The sequence below is a fragment of the Rissa tridactyla genome, chromosome Z (assembly GCF_028500815.1).
Source record: "Rissa tridactyla isolate bRisTri1 chromosome Z, bRisTri1.patW.cur.20221130, whole genome shotgun sequence".
In the NCBI taxonomy this organism is placed as follows: domain Eukaryota; kingdom Metazoa; phylum Chordata; class Aves; order Charadriiformes; family Laridae; genus Rissa; species Rissa tridactyla.
In genome coordinates, this window is record NC_071497.1 from 32,726,248 (window position 1) to 32,747,916 (window position 21,669).

The 21,669-nt window shown below is 46.4% G+C and overlaps 1 protein-coding gene across 4 annotated transcripts in view; it reads left to right on the forward strand.

Annotated features, from left to right (window-relative positions):
- Nucleotides 1–21,669, forward strand: part of ABCA1 (ATP binding cassette subfamily A member 1) — a 100,025-nt gene that overhangs the window by 72,384 nt on the left and 5,972 nt on the right. For 3 of the 4 annotated variants that reach the window (XM_054185632.1, XM_054185630.1, XM_054185631.1), the window contains 28 exons: nucleotides 61–232; nucleotides 745–876; nucleotides 1,404–1,543; nucleotides 2,577–2,714; nucleotides 3,257–3,477; nucleotides 3,939–4,011; nucleotides 4,552–4,754; nucleotides 5,790–5,838; nucleotides 6,756–6,869; nucleotides 7,225–7,376; nucleotides 7,826–7,950; nucleotides 8,360–8,458; nucleotides 9,688–9,877; nucleotides 10,035–10,129; nucleotides 10,548–10,580; nucleotides 11,035–11,140; nucleotides 11,857–11,931; nucleotides 12,352–12,521; nucleotides 13,445–13,622; nucleotides 14,187–14,302; nucleotides 14,391–14,535; nucleotides 15,797–15,920; nucleotides 16,548–16,677; nucleotides 16,815–16,935; nucleotides 17,119–17,181; nucleotides 17,648–17,754; nucleotides 18,193–18,334; nucleotides 19,582–19,716. In XM_054185632.1, the coding sequence (XP_054041607.1) occupies nucleotides 61–232; nucleotides 745–876; nucleotides 1,404–1,543; nucleotides 2,577–2,714; nucleotides 3,257–3,477; nucleotides 3,939–4,011; nucleotides 4,552–4,754; nucleotides 5,790–5,838; nucleotides 6,756–6,869; nucleotides 7,225–7,376; nucleotides 7,826–7,950; nucleotides 8,360–8,458; nucleotides 9,688–9,877; nucleotides 10,035–10,129; nucleotides 10,548–10,580; nucleotides 11,035–11,140; nucleotides 11,857–11,931; nucleotides 12,352–12,521; nucleotides 13,445–13,622; nucleotides 14,187–14,302; nucleotides 14,391–14,535; nucleotides 15,797–15,920; nucleotides 16,548–16,677; nucleotides 16,815–16,935; nucleotides 17,119–17,181; nucleotides 17,648–17,754; nucleotides 18,193–18,334; nucleotides 19,582–19,716 (3,548 nt within the window). The remainder of the gene's footprint in view (nucleotides 1–60; nucleotides 233–744; nucleotides 877–1,403; nucleotides 1,544–2,576; nucleotides 2,715–3,256; nucleotides 3,478–3,938; nucleotides 4,012–4,551; nucleotides 4,755–5,789; nucleotides 5,839–6,755; nucleotides 6,870–7,224; nucleotides 7,377–7,825; nucleotides 7,951–8,359; nucleotides 8,459–9,687; nucleotides 9,878–10,034; nucleotides 10,130–10,547; nucleotides 10,581–11,034; nucleotides 11,141–11,856; nucleotides 11,932–12,351; nucleotides 12,522–13,444; nucleotides 13,623–14,186; nucleotides 14,303–14,390; nucleotides 14,536–15,796; nucleotides 15,921–16,547; nucleotides 16,678–16,814; nucleotides 16,936–17,118; nucleotides 17,182–17,647; nucleotides 17,755–18,192; nucleotides 18,335–19,581; nucleotides 19,717–21,669) is intronic. The other variant, XM_054185633.1, reaches the window with a different exon arrangement.

Below are 21,669 nucleotides of genomic sequence, written 5' to 3' on the forward strand. Positions count from 1 at the left end.
ATTAGAACTCCGACACATTTGCTGTTAAAACCTACCATATCTCTCTCTGTTTTCTTCCAGTCTGCAAGGAGGAAGAGCCTATGCATCTGAGCCTTGGTGTTTCCATCCAGAACCTGGTCAAGGTTTATCGTGATGGCAAGAAAGTTGCTGTAGATGGTCTCACCCTGAACTTCTATGAAGGACAAATCACCTCCTTTCTGGGACATAATGGAGCAGGGAAAACCACTACCATGTAAGAACAAAATAATGCTTTTAAGACAGAAGCGGAAGCGACTCTGAATACTGCAGTTGCATTCAATATGGTAGAGGTAGCTGTACAACTGCAGTATGCAAGCTGGTGCAGACTCTGATGATTTACCCTAGTTGTGCAGCTGCCTCAGAAGGTGCACAGGTATAGGGGACTGAAACCGGAGGTTGAGGCTCTGCCAAATGAATCTGCTGCCAGCACTTTTTAGTAATGCCATTTGTGATTCTGACTTAACAGCGTAAGGAAACGAGTTTGGACTGAAAGGATAAGAAGCTTTTAGAGGAAAAATTATTTCCTTCAAGCAGAGTCATGTGGGTGTGTTAAAAACATTGGAACAGTTTGGGGTTTTTTTTTATCCGTTAGTGAGATGTTTCTCAGACTGCTTTCCTGATGTGGGAGTTCCCCAGGGCTTCCCCCCACTCTTTGTTCATCCTGACATGTGCAGCAGCCATTTTCCTAGTGGTGAAACCTGCTTATCTGTTGTGTTTGTCCTTCAGGTCCATCTTGACTGGCTTGTTTCCCCCAACCTCGGGTACAGCCTTCATCCTGGGCAAAGATATCCGCTCTGAGCTCAGCACCATCAGGCAGAACCTGGGTGTCTGTCCACAACACAATGTGCTGTTTGACTTGTGAGTAGCATCTGTGAGACATAGGTCTGGTGTCCAACAGACGTTTGGTTTCTTTAGGAGACAGTAGTGTGCTTTCAGCTAGAGCAGTCCTATCTTTATCTGTGCACATGGTGCGAGACAGCAGGATGATGTGAGATTGGTTCAAGGACATTCTATTTATTAGCACATTCGTATGTTCCTGTGAATTATCAGCAAGAGCCTATGCTTTCATCTTTTGCATCTCCTTTTAAAGAAATCTACTCCATTAACCTTAACTAGGCCAAATGTTTCCCCATTGCCTAGTGATTTGGGATGTTAGGGGTACTCTGTCATGCACCCTTAAAGGAGGATTATGTACATTGGTGATGAATAGCCACACTCCGAAATCAGGCCCAAGCTGAGCACACCCAGTCTGTAGCTCCTTCCTGACCTCAGCCTTAAAAGATGTTTTCCCAAGCAAACAAACATGCCTGCTGTAAAGCTAATACAAGGGATGAATCCCAGCATGGTGCTGTCAGCTGTGCCCTGAGCCTGCTCATGTTCCCTAGGCTGACTGTGGAAGAGCACATCTGGTTCTATGCTCGGCTCAAAGGGCTGCCGGAAAAGAAGGTGAAAGAGGAGATGGAGCAGATGGCAGTGGATGTTGGTTTGCCTCACAAACTGAAAGCAAGGACAAACAAACTCTCTGGTAGGTTCAGCTGCTTTTACATTTCTCAGCTGCTTCCTCAGCTCTGGAAAAGCTCTCTTGGGTTTGACATCACGGACCTTGGTTGAATCCTCCAGTTAAATATAGAGTACCACACAATTAAGCACTTAAGGAAATCATTTACTTATTAAGTACCTAATCAGGATATCTTAGTAAACTTAACCATCTTGCACTGTCTTGTGCTATCTAATGTCCGTAACAAGTCACTCACTTTCTCTGAACGTTTTGTGCTTGTTTCCATCACTACATAGTCCAGCTACATGTGATACGTGTTCTCCAAATGATTACTAATATGTTTGGGTTTTACGGGTTTAGGTGAGAGTGGCTCAGACCATAATCTCCCAAGTCCCTTGCTGTTTGTGGACCATATGTGCATTTCTTATGCCGATTTACCTTTCTTCAGTTGGTGTCCTGGAGTACGCTTCCCCTTTGTTCAGGAGCGGCAGGATTCCTGTATCAGTCTGCATGAGATAGTTGAGGGACTGAGACTCCTTTGTCTCTGACACAACTGTCAGCACAGCCTGTGCATTTGACCTTGGGAAGGGAGAGCAGATGGCCACAGGTTGGCTTTAATATTGAAGAGTGTAATATAATTCCTTGCTGCTGCATCTGGCACACTTCCACAGGAAGGGGGGGGGTGTCTCTTGGGGACCTATTTCTGCTGCTCAGTCTCCGGAGACCTGTGCTCCAAATATGGTTAGGCCTCCAGCCTGGCAACTTAGTACTGCCGATGCTGAGATAGTATGATTCACTTATGGAAAGGCTCGTAAGGTGTGGTTTCCTGCAGTAGGAGGAGAGTTGGACTCCACCGAGAGAAGACCATCCAGATGAATTATCCCCTGTCCTGAAAGTGATGGGACCGTAAACGCCTGAAACAGTAGCAGTGCTTGATCTTAGATCTCAGTATGCAATTCTGCTTTCTCTTGGAGAGCTCATTATTCACTGTTCTGCTGCTAGTGCTGTTCCCCTCATCTCTGCATCAGCCTGAACACCTCTTTCTTCTTGTGCCTGTCAGGTGGCATGCAGAGGAAGCTTTCAGTTGCCTTAGCCTTTGTTGGTGGCTCCAAGGTTGTCATTCTGGATGAGCCTACAGCTGGGGTGGATCCCTATTCTCGCAGAGGGATATGGGAATTGCTTCTCAAGTATCGGCAAGGTATGTGGTCTTTTTCTGTACTCCTAACGAATGTGTCATGGAAAGCAAAAGAAAAATCAATCGTGATTCATGACTGTTCTCAAAATAGCAACGTGTCTCTGCAAATCTATTGTTGCCTGCACTGAGGAAGGAATAAAGAGCGTGCTGGACAAGGATGTTCTGATCTCTCATCTGTCCTCCTTTCTTATCCTATTCATGTCAGAGCTCATGAACAAAGCTCCTCACTGCGTTGTGATGGCAGTTAAAGTCAGAAATTCACCCTTGGTTGCAGCAGTGTCCTGCTCTGCTCTGTGCAGCCAGCCTCGCTGATGTGAAATTAGCCTGCCTTTGAGCATGACGAGGGCCTGCAGAGAGTGGGGAGAATAAACCCGTGACGGCAATTGTGAACCTCTTCGATACTGCTAGCCTCGTTCAAAGGAGCCTGAGGTTGTGGCATCAACCTCCCATCTAACTTCATGGCAAGATCCAGATGAATGCGGCGTTAGCTTGGGAACACGACCATGGTTGACTTACCAGGAGTGTCTTCCCTTGCTTTCTTCCAGGCCGCACTATCATTCTCTCCACACACCACATGGATGAGGCAGACATTCTGGGGGACCGGATTGCCATCATTTCTCATGGCAAGCTCTGCTGTGTTGGCTCTTCTCTCTTCCTGAAGAACCAGCTTGGAACAGGCTATTATTTGACCCTGGTCAAGAAGGATGTGGATTCCTCTCTGAGCTCCTGCCGAAACAGCAGCAGCACAGTGTCCTATCTGAAAAAGGTACAGCTGACCCTTTCTGCTGATATTCATTCTTCCTTCAAGAAATTTTAGGCTTATGGGAAGCAACAGCTAAGATTTTACATGGCAGAAAGTCTCAAAGAGAAATCCCTTATTCTTTAAAATAAGTGTTACTTGCTTTTATAGATACTATGCCAGATCATGTCTGGTTAAACTGTTGCATGGGACATGCATCTCAATTATAGTTTCTTCCAATGCCAATGATACAAAGCTGATTGGAGAGATACAGATGAAGTGAACACTTCTGTAACACACCTATAACTGTGACCCCTTACTTGTATTTCTTCCCTTTGCAGTGGTATGTCACTATTACTTCCTGACTCCTCTGTGGAGTATCCAGCATGTTGCAGCATCTGATTGGGGTTACCCAGAGTGTAGCATCTTGTGGGCCCCTTCTTGATTAAACGGCAGGAAACAATGGTTGTCTTCTCTTTTGTTACCAGGATGACAGTGTCTCCCAGAGCAGCTCTGACGCTGGCCTTGGCAGTGACCATGAAAGTGACACACTGACAATAGGTGAGGCTCAGAAAAGAATGTAAGATTCAGTCTGAGTGTTGACCTTGTGCTATCTTTGACCTTGGACAAGTGCCTTAACCTTGTGCCCCTATGTAGCTACAGTCTTGGGACAGCTATTAAATTCACAGAGATGGTATTTTTAAATCTGTAAATATTGGAACATTTTTCTTTAGTGAGCCATTTTGAGTTCAAGCTGTCCTGAGATGTAATAGCCAAAGATTATATAGATGCTAGGCCTGTTAGCAATGTGTAGTATTTGCTGGTGAACTCTACATCAATGGCTTGAAGAGCTGCCAGTAGCACGTAAAAGCACTCCCCGGTTCTGCAAATAAAAAGAATAGCCAGGCTTGGGTCCAGGTTTTCGTCCAAACTTGTGTTAAATGTAAAAAGAAACCAGACTTTCCATGGAAATGAGCTGCTTTCCGGAGGTGATCCATTTCCCCTCCTTTCCTTATGGCAAGGTTTTTCACACTGAGCTCTTCTTTCCACATAATAAGAAGTAACAAGATGAACACCATCTTTTGCTTCTGGTTTTTCTAGATGTCTCTGCAATTTCAAATCTCATTACAAAACATGTTCCTGAGGCCAGGCTGGTGGAGGATATCGGCCATGAATTAACCTATGTCTTGCCATACAAGGCTGCTAAAGAGGGAGCTTTCGTGGAGCTGTTCCATGAAATTGATGACCGTCTCTCTGATCTTGGCATTTCCAGCTATGGCATCTCTGAAACCACCCTGGAGGAGGTGAGTGAGCTGAAGATTGTCTTTGACTTAAACTAGGCAAAATTAATCATGGCAGAAATAAGAACGAGATGGAGTCTTGTCTCTTCCTGTACACATTTATTGTGGAACAGGCAGCTTTGTGTTCCTCTCCAAAATGGATTGTCTTCTGCCCTGTTCAAGTGTGTGCTCATAGAAGCGTGCATTAAAAACTGAAATGTAGTACAAGCAAGCCCAGGCAGATCCTTTGTACTCAGTTGTACTTTGCTGAGATGTCACGTGAAGGTTGACCCCTAATTTGGCTTCTAATGACTGTGTAAATACCTTTGAGGTATTTTTAGGGATGCTTTCTGCTGCACTTAACTGAAAACATACATTTCAGTACTGGAGACCATATTTTACAAAATCCACTTAGATGTATGCCCCTGTCAGGGATGCTTTTAGAGTTTGTTCCTTGTGGCTGTGTTCCAGCTGACAAGCCTGCCTGCCTTTTATCACAGAAGTGTCAGGCATTTTTATCCCCTGTTTATGTGAAATGTCCTTTTTTTTTCTTTTTTTTTTTTTTAAATGATGACAAGAGAACCTGAACTGGTGGTGTCACTTATTGAGGTTGCCCTGTGGGTCCTCCCACAGCTGTGAAGGTCTTAGCTACTATCTGCAATTTGAAAATGTTTTTTCTGGTTTGTGAGTGTTCAGCTCCACAAAGGTGCCTATTAAAGCATGAACAGGAGTGTGAGTACTGTTGAGTAGGAGGAAGATGAGATTCCCCAAATTTAGTAAGTAGTCTTTATGTGAGACATGGGAAAGAACTTGTGTTTGAGATGCACTGAAAACTGATATTGGAACGGGGGAACGGCTGGTGTATGGTTACAGGCTCGTTTCTGGAAGCTGGAGAGAAGCCACAAAATCCATGTTCCCATCACACAGGGGATAAACCCTATGTCTGCTGTTGTCATGATGCATCTGTCAGCCTTGTGCTTTCTTTTGGCATCTCGTGACACAGTCCCCACAGTATTGCTCCTCTTCGAATTTTCACTGACACTTACCATTGCTTTTCAGATCTTCCTAAAAGTGGCTGATGATAGTGGTGTGGATGCAGAAACCTCAGGTGGGTGTAGTTGTCTCCCGTGGAGTTGAAGGGCACTTCCTGGGGAGGTACCGTTTTGTATGGTATTTGTGCTGCTTAAGCACGAGGCTGACCAAACCTAGATGTTTTCAGGAGTAAAATCTCGGTGCAGGGCTTAGTTCCTAGGGAAAATAAAGGGGCTAGTGGGTATCTCAGGTGAGGAGTGTTCTTGGTCTCACCAGCCTTTGGCAGGTGAGTGGCATTTGTGTATGGCAGGGCTATACAGTGACACATGCCAAGCTGTGACTGGCCCTATTTCAGACTAAACTGCAACTCAGCTGTGCTAATATTTTTAAAGATCTAAAATAGCTGTTCTTGGTATACTTAATGTGTGCTTTATATACTATTAACTTATATTGATTCAGTGGCAGTGTGTTTATTTTGTAATAGCGGAGAGTTTCTACTGTTTGAGTATATTGTGAATTACTTGACTGACACTGTTGTCTACTCCGAGGAATAGGAAAAGCTCATGATGGGGTCAGCCTGTAGTAGGGATCAAATGACTTTCTCTTTCTGAGAGCACCTCACTGCACTAAATGCTCATGCCACCGTTTCCTGATAAACTCGTGCTAGCAAACTGCACTTGAAGTCATGTGCATATTAAGTAAGAATTTTCTTACAGTGAGAGCAGCCTGCTGTTTTTCTGTGGCTAAATGAAAAAGGTGTCTAGCGCACTGGAAGAAGCTTCTAAGCACACAAAAAGTGGTGCATAAAACATGTGACCCTTGCAGAGTGGCAGTCTTGGTTTTACTTTTACCTGCATGGCAGTCACTCCAAATCAGCTCCTCAGTTTGCACAGAGAATGCATGTAAAATGAAAATGATATTGCTTTGGTTTTTCTGGGGCTAATTGGAGATTAACTGAAGCAGTTCAGCTAATCATGACTGCATTATTTTTAGATGGGACATTGCCAGCCAGAAGGAACAGGCGTGTGTTTGGAGACAGACAGAGCTGCCTTCGTCCATTTACAGAAGATGATGCATTTGATCCTAATGATTCGGACATAGATCCAGGTATTGCTGTGGCTCAGGCCTGTTTTCTTCTTGTGAACACTCTTTTTATACTTTTTATATTATAAACACTACAGATCATAAGGCTGACACTGCCAAAGGGAGTGGTGGTTTATTTGCCTTTAGGAGTAGTAGGTGGTGCAGTATCTGGAGCCTACTCAATGCTTCCATCAAGGCTCAGAGATAAGGGTGGAAATGCATTTATGTGAATTTCTGTTGCTATCTCTGCTCACCACTCTCTTTTATTTTTTTGATGAGTGAGAGTAGCTGCTCCAGCTATCACCCTGTGTCTCCAGCACGGAAGTGCCCAGAGAGCATCTCTGTGAGCTTTTGAATGAGGGTGATTTCTTCTTGCTAGCAGAATCCAGAGAGACAGACCTCCTCAGCGGCATGGATGGGAAAGGCTCCTACCAGATGAAGGGCTGGAAACTCACCCAGCAGCAGTTCATGGCTCTGTTGTGGAAGAGACTGCTTATTGCCAAGAGAAGCCGGAAGGGCTTCTTTGCTCAGGTGAGAGCACCCAACATGTGCAGAGTCTTTCAGCAGGGGCAGCTCTGAGCCATGCATTGTATTCAGAGGTAAAGGTGGGCAGAAAACCTCAAAGGAATACAGATAATGAAAACTGGTCTTCACATCTGAGCAAAAGGGGGGCCTGTGCAAGTGAAAGGAGTTACAGGATAACCAAGTGGTTAGAGTATTCTTGCACAGCAAGGATGAATTGAGGTTCAAATCCAAATGTGGCCTTGAGGGCAGAATTTGCAGGCATCCCAAGTGAGTGCCCTGGTTGAATGCCAGGACAGGTCTTGCATTGGTGTCTAGCAATGCGTTGTTCTAAATAGCATAGGCTTTCCTGGGAAACTTTCTCAAAGTTTTGATACATTAAGTGACTCACATGTAGCTCTTCTTGCCTCTGGGAACACTTGCTTTAAAAAGGGTTTGCTCTTTCCTTGCCATTTCAGATTGTACTGCCAGCTGTCTTCGTGTGTATTGCTCTCATGTTCAGCCTGATCGTTCCTCCCTTTGGGAAGTATCCCAGCCTGGAATTACAGCCCTGGATGTATGATGAGCAGTACACTTTTATTAGGTATGTTTCTTGTGGCCTAGAAATGGTGCTGAATCCTACAATTCTGTTCTTCTCTGCAAACTTGAGTTACTGAGTTCTTTACCAGGTTGTTTAAATTTGTTTTCTGTGCTTAGCTCAGAAGCACATATTAATGTAGTCCTGGTAGTTTCTTTTTTTGACCTTTAAATGCCAACTGCAACTACTGGCAAGGCCATATCCATTTCTGAATGGTGCTATGACTCTAGTAATATTATGTACAAAGACCTGGAGTGTATGTGCTTCTAGACCAGACACTCTTCAAAGGGAAATCTCTACCCATGTCCTTTTCCTGAGCTCTTTGTCAGTGTGCTCTTAGCCTTGCTCTGCTGCTGCTTTTGCTGTGTGCATGTTACCCCACTGACCTGATAGTGTTTCTCTGCTTTACCCATAGCAACGATGCTCCAGAAGATGCAGGCACTCAGAGGCTTTTGGACGCCCTTCTCAATAAGCCTGGTTTTGGGACACGCTGCATGCAGGGACACTCCATCCCGTAAGCAGAACTCTGGACTGGGAATAGGAAGCCCAACCCTGGCTTCTGGTTACCCAGTATATTCCCTGGCTTTAGGGAATGATAGTTATTCGTGGCCAGAGCAGGATTTAAGTCAAAAGAGTTGCAATTACATTCAGTTTTTCTGCTCAGGACCTTTTAGAAAGTTACCAGCCCTCAGCATGGTGATGGAGTGAGCAAGTCCTTACTGACCAAGACAGAGAAGAGACAGTAGTCTCTCAATCAAATTACTGTTTGGTCCTGAACATGGAAAAGGACCTAGTCATGTTGCTGTATGTTGTTGACTGTAGCTATGGCCATTCTACAGTCCTCTGTTTCTAGCTGCACTAGAAACCTAGGTTAGTATGCCCACAAACAACAGCAGAAAGAGTGGAGAGCCAGACAGCATTGGTGGTGTTTCCTAGCTCTGCTGCTAACTTGATGCATGGCCTTGAGCAAATCACTGAAGTCCAGGCCATGAGTGCAGAAGGGGTATATATAGTCCAGGATAGTGTGTCTAGCCCAGAAGAACTGCAGCTCACGTTCACAGGATGATGTGGAGGGAGACGAGGGGACCTAGACGAGGGGCCTTATATGCTGGCCAGTGGTGGAAAGTAAGCTGTATTCTGCAAAACAGACACAGGAACTGGGTTACTCCACCCATGGGGCACAGGGAGGAGGCTGCCCACTGATGCTGCCCACTGATGCTGCCTTGGGGAAGGGCAGCATTCTGGTGTTGCAAGGGCAGAAATCCAAGTCATCCAAGGAATGACTGTCTGCCATGATCTTAGAATCACAGAATATCTTGACTTGGAAGACAACCATAAGGATTGAGTCCAACTCCCTGGTCCTTGCACGACTACTTAAAACTAAACCATATGATTAAGAGCATCATCCAGACGCTCCTTGAACTCTGGACTCTATGTGTGCTGGGACTGACTGAAATAAAGCACTCACGTGCTGCAGAGCAAATGAGAAGAGTGGGGTGTCCGACACTAGTTGGTGTTGGCCAACCTCAGTCTCTGTGTCGCTGGGATCTGCGAATCTTTAGATTAGAAGCTGCAGAGCCTGGTCTGTTGCTCTGAGCTGTTCAATTCAGTGAGGTCAGGCTGCATTGAAGAGCAGCCTGCCTCTTCTGAGGACTGTGGTGTCTGGTATTTAGATGGCTTGTAAGCAAAGACCATCGTAGTTGTTCTAAAAACTGCGTTTGCCTTGCCTCTTTCCTGACACAGAGACACTCCTTGCACCGTGGGGCAGATGGAGTGGACCACCGCTTCAGTCCCAGACTCAGTCCTGGACATCTTCTTGAAAGGCAACTGGAGCATGGAGAACCCTTCCCCGTCTTGCGAGTGCAGCAATGAGAAGATCAAGAAGATGCTGCCTGTGTGCCCCCCTGGTGCAGGCGGGCTGCCACCCCCACAGGTAGGAGAGGGAGCTCTGTGGTACTGCAGTGAGGGATGCTGCTGGAGAGCAGAGTGGCTGGCTGTGATTCTTACATGCAGCACTGCACACAGTTTGTTCGACTCGGCATCTGTGTTTTCTGATGGGTGTTTATCTGTGTTTTCCTCGGTGATGCCAGCGCGAGCAAGACACTGCTGACATCCTCCAGAATCTGACAGGCCGCAACATATCGGACTATCTGGTGAAGACCTATGCACAGATCATTGGGAAAAGGTAGCTATTGAACATGCCTTCTCCCTTCCCTCCCCACCAAATGCTGCTTGTTTTATGGGGAATGCTGCACAGATGAAGTGAACAGGCCTTCACCACCCAAGCTCTTCAGCAGTGGGCCAGAGCCACTCAGCTCCTGATGTCCTAGTCCACAGCTGAAGTGGTGTTTCTGCTTTATTAGTGGTGCTGTGGCAGCTCTGAGAGAGGAGTGTCCTGAGCCGTGTAGGCAGAGTACAGGGAAAGTCTGGGCACCAATCCTAGGTGGGTGTGGGCACCAAAAGGAGTGGTGGGACATATGCCAGATGTGAGAGGGTAGTGCACTCTTTTCCCTGGTGGTGTCTCTGCAGCGCTAGTGGGTCTGTCTCTCCTCCTGTACATAATACAATGTGTTATACATTGGCTTTCTTTTCTGTCTCTACAGCTTAAAGAATAAGATCTGGGTGAATGAGTTCAGGTGAGTTACTGCCTTTTCTCTGGCTTGTACGTGTCAGCTGACCCTTACGCACTGTATTAAGCAGGACAGATCCACCCTGCTTTGCAGTTTGTTTTCTATGATTCTTAACTGCCAAATGTTGAGGGAGCATGTTTAAGAATAAACTGGGAAAACCCACATCACTGGAAAGCATGCCTGCCTTATGTGGAGAGCAATATTGGCTTGTAAAGATTTGCAGGAAGAGCATACTGAGTAGTCATAAGATGGGTATTTAATCCCAGGAACAAGGAGTGAGAGACATCATGACTAAGCAGCAGTGTTGGAAGATCAAAGTCATCCCTTCATGTAAGAGTGAACACGCTTGCCTTGGATATAGAGCAGGAAGAGGAGACATCTGGGGAGGGAGGAGGAGTGGCATTTTCTGGAGGTTAGTGGGTAATCAGGTCTTAGCATCACTTTCTGTCTGAACTTTCAGGTATGGTGGCTTTTCCTTGGGAGCCAGCAGTTCTCTCATGCTTCCTCCGAGCCATGAAGTCACTGATGCCATTAAACAGGTGAAGAAGATCCTGGAGCTAGCACAGGTGAGCAGCTTCCCCCATAAACCCAGGATGCACTAATGTCAGAGCTCTGTTACTTGTTAAATGACTTGGAAGCCATAAAATGTGGCTCATGTGTATGTTAGCTGTGTCCAGTGGCTTCTCCCCATTTTCTCTGAGCTGGGGTTTCCCAGGCTGTTGTCTGGGAGCAGTAGAAGACTTGGGGACACACTCAGCTGAGGCGTACACAGCCCACATTGCTGCCGTGGGCTCTGCCCAGCACCGGTTGCAAGCCAGTGGGGATTACAGGCACCTCTCAGTGTTCTGTGGCAGGACAGGGTGGAGGTCTGAAGGCAAGGATTTAAAAAGTGGGTGCCATCTCCTTCAAAACCTCAATTGAGCCCTCCTATGCTGAGTCTGCCTTGGGTTAGAAGAGAATTTTGGCCACTGCTTTCTTCTCAGACTGCCTGTGGGCTGCAACATCTCTGAACATTGGTTAATACTTGGTTAATGCTGGGGAAAAAAAAACAGGTCTAAGGCAGACCTCTCTTACCGATGGGACTGCAGAAAGGAAAGGGGAGAGGAAAACTGCAGTTTTTCAGCCTTCTTACCACCTCTGGCTTGGCAGATACAGGCTGCAGAGTGGAAAGAAAACTGTCAGAGATGTGAAAAACACAGTGTGACATCCCACCGCCCTAGACTCCAGGACATGAATAAAGGTACTCTCAGAGGTGAAGTAACTGTCTCTTTGCTGTTTGCAGGGGAGTTCTGGAGATCGGTTTCTGAACAGCTTGTCAAGTTTCATGAAAGGCCTGGATACAAAGAACAATGTGAAGGTAAATTAACTGGTCTTCACCTGTGCCTACTATTTGAAGCTCTGGTAACCTGGAGTTATTTTTAGTTAGCAAAGTTGCAGCAGTTTGCCTTCGGACAACTATGCAGACCAGAGCTCTCTGTATTTGCTAGTGGAGGAAATAAATGCAGCTTGTATTCTTCTGTGGATTTCCCTAAAATCTGTTTCTCCCTTGGAGTCTAGGCCTAAGGCCCAGAAGGAGTTCAGTGCTGGATCAGTTCTGTCTTCATCAGCCTCTTGTGGTTATTGATCAAACTGTATGTTCTGTCCCTGAGCAAACTAGCTGGAAGGATGTGGAAAGAAATTATGTGCCCTCAAGGAATGGATGTTCTGCAGCGCTCAGGAGCATGTTGGGTAACTGACGTACCTGGTGCCTTTCTGATGCTGATGTTGTCTCTTGCAGGTGTGGTTCAACAACAAGGGCTGGCATGCCATCGCCTCCTTCCTGAATGTGATCAACAATGCCATCCTTCGGGCTAACCTGCAGCAGGGCAAAAACCCTAGTGCTTATGGGATCACTGCCTTCAATCACCCACTCAACCTCACCAAGCAACAGCTCTCTGAAGTGGCTTTGTAAGTCCTGGCGTGAATACAGATGAGTTTGAACTCATCAGCTGCTGACTACTGGAAACAGGCAACATGGGAGCTTTTAGCCTCACTGGTGGACACTCAGTGGCCTGTGACATTTAGGTCTTAATGTGCTGGCCTTATTTTCTGTGGTGTGGGCAGGTGGCAACATGTGCTGTTGAGCACTTGCTGTTGAACAGCACTGCTGTGCGAGTTTTTTGTGTCTCTCAGTCCCTGGAAGCTTCAGTTTCTAAGAACCAGTGTAATCTTGAGACCTTCTGCCACGTGGGAAATTCCTCTCAGTAATATCCAGAAACACGGCTCACCATGAATATGGTCCTTCTTTTGTCCCAAGGTGCCACGGTTTGATGAGGAAGCATTGATAGATGCTGTTCAGTTTTGCCCACTGTCTCAACATGGGGGGCACACAGTACTACACGGGGCTTAGTGCACTGAGATATTGACTAGTCCACTACTACCACAGTCAGAGTCAGGGCTCAAGCTGTCAGCAGATATATCCTTCAAACCTTAGAGCGGTGGCAGATGACAGTCAGATACCTCTGAACTTTTAAACAACACACACACAAAAAAAGACAGACTCCCAACAACCCCAAGAAATGCACTAAGTTGGAAACAAAGTGGTGGTGATAAGGAAGGCAGAAAGCAGTCTATTGGGCTGAAGTTTCCAACCAATTTGCAGGTTGTGGTGTTGTCCTCAAGATGCCAGCAGGCTGTGTGTGTTCCCTTTGTTATGACTGGAGAAAAACTGTGCAGTTAAGACAGCCTGATGTGGTCTTCCTTTGCCCTGCAAAACAGGGACAGAAAGAGAAATGGTTTCTGCACTGCCCTGCGTGAGCTTCCTCATTTTTATCTCAAAGGAGCCAGCACCAGCATGCAAACAGTTCGCTTTCTTCTTTTTATTTGTCCAGGATGACCACCTCCGTGGATGTCCTAGTCTCCATCTGTGTGATCTTTGCCATGTCCTTTGTTCCTGCCAGCTTTGTGGTCTTCCTTATCCAGGAACGTGTCAGCAAGGCTAAACACTTGCAGTTCATCAGTGGTGTGAAACCTGTGATCTACTGGCTGGCCAACTTTGTCTGGGATATGGTAAGGGCTTTGTGATTGTGCTTAACTGTCCTGCATTCTGTGTTTGTAGTATGTCTGTTGCACTGAAATGCAAAGTGCAGTTAGGGCCGGTGGGCCCCAGTTGTAATGTGTTTGTAGTTCAGTGAATAACAACTGTGCTTAGGACTTTTGTGTTTACTCTCTTGGGGCAGTGGTTCATCTCAGTGGGACAATGAACACTGAACAGAGGATGGGAGGGCAGCCGTAACCTCAGTCATCAGCATCTATTATGTCACTTTAAAATAGCTACCCCCAAATTTTTGCTTTTGTAGTCCCTTGTTCTGCTCTGCTCAAAGCATGTTTTTTCAACCTGTGGTGTCCAGAAACTGTGAGAGTCCATTGACTACTTCTAGAGGGACCAAGAAATGTAAATTATAATGTGTACTACATTGTAGTTCACACATGTGACACTCCTAAGAGTCTCCCATTGGAAACAGCTTTGGGAGCGCTGAAGAATGTTGAAGAGCATTTGTTCAGAGCAGAAAGACACCTTTCATTTCTTTGTCATCTGGAAACAAATCTAAAGCCATATTTTTCACATTCCAGTGCAACTACATTGTTCCAGCCACGCTAGTCATCATCATCTTCATCTGCTTCCAGCAGAAGTCCTATGTATCCTCCTCCAACTTGCCTGTGCTGGCTCTCCTTCTGTTTCTCTATGGGTAAGGAATTTCTCATCAGAAGGATGACTGGGAAGGGTCTTAGACTTGGAAGGTGCTTACCTGATGTTGCTGCCTTTTCTCTTGCCAGGTGGTCCATCACCCCTCTCATGTATCCAGCCTCCTTTGTGTTCAAAATCCCCAGCACAGCATATGTTGTGCTGACCAGCGTGAACCTCTTCATTGGCATCAATGGTAGCGTGGCCACCTTTGTCCTGGAGCTCTTCACCAACAACGTATGTTTCCCCAGAAGCTCCTCACTGTCTTGCGCTGATATGATCTAGTTCCATGTTGGTGCTCCGTTGCCTTTAGCAGCTAATTCTCCAGAAAGGCTAGCCCCCGGCCTGTACCCATTAGCTACTGCAGCAGTTCAAACACAGATTCTGGTGGAAATGCGTTAAAACCCACCTCAGCAATGTTCACAGAATAGTTAAGGTGGGAGGGGACCTCCTGAGATTGTCTGGTCCAACCTCTGAGTAGGGTCAGCTAGAGCAGGTTGCTGAGGGCCATTAGGTTTTGAACATTTGCAGGAATAGAGACTCCACAGTCTCTCTAGGCAACCTCTTCCACTTCTCAATCACCCTTAGGGCAAAAAAAAAAATACTTCATATGACCAAATGAAATTTCCTGCGTGTTCTTCATAAGGGGCAATTTCTATCTACTACAGGCCATTTCAAGCTTTCAGGCATTTAGTTGCTCTCAGTTTTGCCTCCTGTGGTAGATACCTCTCTAACTGTATTAAGAACTTAGACACCTTGCTTCAGTTTTCCAAAGCCAGATACCTATTGGGGAAGGTGCAAATTCCTCTCATGCCTATATGCAATACAAGATGTCTTAGAGGGCCCTGTGTGACCCACACTGGTGTGAAGCGTTCCTTGTGGGAGGAGGTTGAGGAGGCCCTGTGAGAGTTACCTGTTGATTGTACCACTGCCTGTGGGCATAAGGAGGCAGTCCTTGATGATGGTCCCTTTTATTACAAGGCCTGTTTTAGCTCAGGAAAAACAATGTATGTGCTTGAAGATAAGTGCCTGGCAGAACAGGGGTCTTTCCTCAGGCTGTTGTCAGTCCAGTCCATGGGCTAAGCCAACTGAAAGGCAAGAAAAGAAAAGGGTTAGAGCCTCTAATATGGGATAGGAAGGGGATGTCCACAGCCACTGAGATAACCAGTTTGTGCAAGCACAACTTTCCTGTCTTCTCAGCCTTTAGGCTTTCTGCGTGTAATCATTTACAGACACTGCATTTTAGACTGAGTGTTTGGACGAATCTCTCCTTTGGTACAGTTTGCTTGTATTAATAGCATCTTGAGCAATGCAACAATACTGACTGTCCAGAGGAGCCATGGCACTGGCTCTTGGGAGAGCATTTCTAATCCTTGAATTTCTGTGGGGTTGCAGTGTTGGGGGAGGGAGGGGGTGAATCACAACATGGGTTACACTTGGCAGGTGGTGGCTGCTTTCTGCTTAGATGGCTCACTAGCACTTGATTTTTTATTAACAGAAGCTGAACAACATCAATGACATCCTGAAGTCTGTCTTCCTCATCTTCCCCCACTTCTGCCTGGGTCGGGGACTCATTGACATGGTGAAAAACCAGGCTATGGCTGATGCTCTGGAAAGGTTTGGTAAGTGAAATTTTGTTGTCACAGGGACAGTGGCTTGAACTGAACAGGGAAAGCTTGAGTCTGCTCCAAATGAGCATCCTTCACTCCTCCGACTTTTCAGGAACTGAAAATTCACAATTTGCAGCACATATCTGATCAAAACCGGCGGGTCTCCACAGCTGTCCTCTTTAGGTTGTTACAAGGATTGAAGAGAGCCTGGCAGATAGATTCCCAGAGTTTTGAGTTAAATTAGAGTTATTAAATAAAAATGTATAAAGCCAACTGTATGGAGAGGATCATTAGGCCAAGTGTAAGGAGTGGCTGACATCCTGGAAAGCTGGAATTTTTTTTTCCGGGATGCAAATGCCAGGCATGAGTCACTCTTTCTGTGCTTCACTAACCTTTTGGGAAGGTAGGCCAGCTCTTCTTTGGCAAACTGAATTCTCTGGGCCCGGGTCCCAACTTTGCTACAGTAAGAAATGTGCACACAGCCACAGCTAGCCCCTTGTGTGGTCTATCGCTTCCCTCCTCCCACTGGCTGCTCTCCAGTTGCCCTGGTGCCCAACTTTGTGAGCTCTGCAGGAAGAAATGCTAGCCCACTCTCATTTCTCTGAAAAGATGACCTTGCTCTTCATCTCGTTTTGTCAGGAGAAAACCGTTTTGTGTCTCCTCTGTCATGGGACCTGGTGGGAAGGAACCTCTTCGCCATGGCAGTAGAGGGCGTTGTCTTTTTCCTCATCACAGTGCTCATCCAGTACAGATTCTTCATCAAACCCAGGTAGGTTATCTGCTCTATTTCAGTACTGCAGGCAGGTCAAGTTTTCATTGGTGTCCCCTGTGAAGTGGGGAGAATATTAACTGTGGAGGTCCTGGCATCTTCTGCTAAGGCTTTGTTGCTCATGTTGCTCTCTCCAGGCCTGTCTATGCCAAGCTGCCTCCTGTGAATGATGAAGATGAGGATGTAACCAGAGAGAGACAGAGGATAATTAGTGGAGGAGGACAGAGTGACATCTTGGAAATCAAGGAGCTAACCAAGGTGAGAGAAAAGTTCTGCATTCCTAAGATTTGTTGGCACAAGACCATGCAGTTCACCAGAAACCTCATTCAGAGGAATTTAGTGGGGTCAAAACCAGACTGTGTTTGTAGTGTTGAATATGTATGGCTCCAATTACAGTTCTTCTTGACCTTGTCCTTCTCATTCTTTTTCTTCTGTTTTCAGATTTACAGAATGAAGCGAAAGCCAGCAGTTGATAGGATCTGTGTTGGAATCCCCCCTGGAGAGGTAAGCTTATTTGTCAAATTCATTGCTTTGCTATTACTGCAGTATTTAAGAGCAATAGACAGCAAAGGATAAGGTAAGATCAGAAACAGATGATGTTCAAGTTACCTCAAGGGAAATTGCCTGGAAGTTGAAGCAGTTTCTGATTCTGTGTCTCTCTGCCTTTGAAAAAGATACTGAACTCTGTGTCTGGGACCAGAGGCCAAACTCTGGTACCTTCCAGGGTTTGGCACAGGTACGCTGTGGTGGCAGCGCACCAGGTTGACACCACAGTTCATTCATTTTCATGGCCTAAAGATTTATACTTAAAATGAAAGTCCAGAATTTTTTTCCTGAAACTGCATTGAAGAGTCCCTCCAGCTGTCCTGAGAGTCAAGTTTGCTCCTTCTCGTCTTGTCAGTGCTGAAAATGATGCAGCCGAATCCCGTTCTCAAATACACTGTGCTCATCTGCTCTTTTGTATCCCCAGTGCTTTGGACTCCTGGGGGTAAATGGTGCTGGCAAGTCATCCACTTTTAAGATGCTAACTGGTGATACAGATGTGACAGGAGGAGAAGCTTTCCTCAAAGGAAACAGGTGAAAGACCATGCATCTTTCCTCTGCTTTGTGTCAGAACAGGTTCTTTTGCTGCTTTTTCCTCCAGCTTTCGCAGTCTTTGTTCCACTTCCATCAAGTCTAAACGCTGCCCCACTTTTCCCTTTTTTGAACTCCTGGCACCTGTTTCAGCCCTTTGCTGAGTCTGGTAAAGCACTTACGTGGCTTAGGAAAATTTAGTCTGGTAGTCACTTCTGAATAACTGCCCTCATGTGTTTAAATGTCATGTTTAACAAAAGAGCTGGGGGGATGGTGAGAGAGAAAAAAGAATTTAGCCAAGACAGACTTCTAGGATCCTGTTGGTTTTGTTAGTTCAGTGATTCCAAAACCACTGTTTCACTTTCCTCCTTTTTAACACCTAAAATAATAGCAGTGTGTACTTCTGAAATCCTAACAAAGGGGTTTTTTTTTCTTTCACAGTATTTTGTCCAACATCCAAGAAGTCCATCAGAACATGGGCTACTGCCCACAGTTCGATGCTGTTAATGAACTGCTGACAGGGCGAGAGCACTTGGAGTTCTTCGCGCTTCTGAGAGGTGTTCCAGAGAAAGAAGTCTGCAAGGTAAATCAAACACCATAGAGCTCACCCCAGTGACCAGCCGTTCCTGCTTGCATACACCCTCCCTGCAACACATGCAATGCCATGACATGAAGCTGCTGAAATTACTGTACGGTGAAATCTTGCCCCCCTTTCCTTCCAAGTCAAACTAAAGTTGCTGTGGTTTTTCAGTGCTGCTTAGAAAAGGCTACCAAATCGAAGGGCAGATACTTTGGGTCCTGCGTTCTCACAGTGGATGCACTTCTCCACTGAGTGACTTCTTTCATCTAAGAGTTTAAGGGTTGTGGAGCTGCAGGTTTTGCAGAACCTCACCTGCTGTCAAGAGTTAATTCTTCAAAGTCCCAGGGCGCAAGCACTCTACAGCTTAACGGAAGCCTCATGCTGGCTGTTACATCTTTCCAATTGATCACACTGCATCATTAAAGTGCTGCTATTTCAGCATTCAGAAATGGGGTTACACTAAGAGTTTCTAAGCAATTAATGACAGCTGCCGGTACCATACAGCACCCTTCTCAGTGCTGTTTCCTTGAGTTAACAGCAGTTTTCACTGTGTGTCCTGTAGGTAGGAAGATGACATCTGTTCCCAGTGCTTTGGATAGGGCCAGATCTAGTGTCCAGGGTATAACCAGGTAGCTCGAATCCCTCTATGGGAGTAGTGATGATGGGTGAAAATGGCAAGCTCCTTTGAAGGTGACCGTGAGTTCCTCTGTGGGATGTTCCCACCAACCCCATATAAAAAGGGACCCAGTTCTGGGTATGATCCGAGCAGTAGCTGAATCTCTTCCCCCTAACACTTTTTAGTCTCCAGGGCAACATTGCCTCCTATTGTCTTCAGTAGTAGTACTCCTGAATTATAAACCAGGTCCTTCCCGTCTGCCTGAAGGGCTAAGATGCACAACAGGGGGATTGCTGTGTGTCAGTAGTGACCGTGTGCCTGCTGCAAGCCCACAGCAACTGGAAAGCTAGCTAAAGCCAGTGCTGCTAAGAGCACCACACCAGTGGTTAACGTGGCTCGGCTGATGCTCACTGGCTGCAGCCATTTGGTTTTTCTGGCCTTCCAGGGGCACCATTGCATATATCCTCATCTAGAGGTGAACAGGGTGTTTAAAAACCCATATCTATGCCACATGAGATCCTACCATGAGTGGCCCTTCTGAAAAATGTTTTTAAAGACAACAGTCATAAGGAAAATCTTGTTGTGTAGGTGTTGGTGTGCTTGATTCAAGGTGGTTTTGTGCTGTCTTTTGTAGGTTGGTGAGTGGGCAATTCGGAAACTGGGCCTTGTGAAATACGGAGAAAAATATGCTGGGAATTACAGTGGAGGAAACAGGCGCAAGCTCTCCACAGCCATTGCCCTCATTGGAGGGCCACCTGTGGTGTTCCTGGTAAGTCTGCAACCTTTCTTTATTAACGTTTTCCTTGGAAAACGGAAGAGTCAGGTTCAAATGAACACTAGATGTTTCCCAGCCAACTAATGGTCAAATACATCAATCACTTAAACATGAGCAAACAGCACACGGAAATAAAGATTCACTGTTTAAATGTAGGTGCAAGCTATAATGTGTGTCTCGGCTTCTAAATCTGAAAAATCACAGGGGAAGCAGAGGTCTCAAACATGATGCCAAACTGCCAGCTGTGTAGCATCTTCACCTGTAGTATTGCTGCAAAGATACTGTACATACAAACAAATAACAGCCTTCCTGCTGGACACAAGTGAATCTTACTATGCAGGAGAATCAGTCCTGTGTTTTTTAATAATTCAATGAATCACGGAATCTTCAGAGTTGGAAGGGACCTCTAGAGATCATCTAGTCCAACTCCCCCGCTAGAGCAGGATTGCCTAAAGCACATCCCTCAGGGCTGCATCCAGGCGGGTCTTGAAAATCTCCAGAGAAGGGGACTCCACAACCTCCCTGGGCAGCCTGTTCCAGTGCTCTGTCACCCTCACTGTAAAGAAGTTTTTCCGTGTATTTGAACGGAACTTCCTATGTTCTAGCTTGTGCCCATTGCCCCTTGTCCTGTCGCTGGGAACCATTGAAAAGAGCCTGGCTCCGTCCTCCTTAAACCCACCCTTTAGATACTTGTAAACATTAATCAGGTCCCCCCTCAACCTTCTCTTCTCCAGGCTAAAGAGTCCCAGCTCTTTCAGCCTTTCCTCATAAGGGAGGTGCTCCAGTCCCATAATCATCTTGGTTGCCCTTCGCTGGACTCGCTCCAGTAGTTCCCTGTCCCTCTTGAACTGGGGAGCCCAGAACTGGACACAGTACTCCATTTGTGGCCTCACCAGTGCCAGAGTAGAGGGGGAGAGTGACCTCCCTCGACCTACTGGCCACAGTCTTCCCTATGCAGCCCAGGATGCCATTGGCCTTCTTGGCAACAAGGGCACACTGCTGGCTCATGGATAATTTGCTGTCTACCAGGACCCCCAGGTCCTTCTCCTCAGAGCTGCTTCCCAGCATGTCCGCCCCTAACCTATACTGGTGTTTGGCATTCTTCCTTCCCAGGTGCAGGACCCTACACTTGCTTTTCTTGAACCTCATTAGGTTCTTCTCTGCCCAGCTCTCCAGCCTGTCCAGGTCACGCTGGATGGCAGCACGGCCCTCTGGAGTGTCGGCCACCCCTCCCAGCTTGGTATCATCAGCAAACTTGCTGAGGATACACTCTGTCCCCTCATCTAGGTCATTAATGAATATATTGAGCAAAATTGGTCCAAGTATTGACCCCTGAGGGACACCACTCGTTACAGGCCTCCAACTGGACTCTGTGCCGCTGATCACAACCCTCTGAGTTCTGTCACTCAGCCAGCTCTCGATCCACCTCACTGTCACCTCGTCTAGCCCATACTTCCTCAGCTTCCTAATGAGGATGTTATGGGAGACAGTGTCAAAAGCCTTGCTAAGGTCAAGGTAGATGACATCTACGGCTCTCCCCTGATCCAGCCAACCCGTTATAACATCATAGAAAGCTATCAGATTGGTCAGGCATGATTTGCCCTTGGTAAATCCATGCTGACCACTTCCAATAACTTCCTGTTCCTCAACGTGTTTGGAGACGACATCCAGAATGAGTCGCTCCATTACCTTCCCAGGGACAGAGGTGAGACTAACCGGCCTGTAGTTCCCTGGGTCCTCCTTCTTGCCTTTTTTGAAGATTGGAGTGATGTCAGCCTTCCTCCAGTCCTCAGGCACCTCTCTTGTTCCCCATGACCTTGCAAAGACAATGGAGAGTGGTCTAGCGATAACATCTGCCAGCTCTCTCAGCACTCGCGGGTGCATCCCGTCAGGGCCCATGGATTTATGAATGTCCAGCTTGGCCAAGTGGTCTCTGACCCGGTCCTC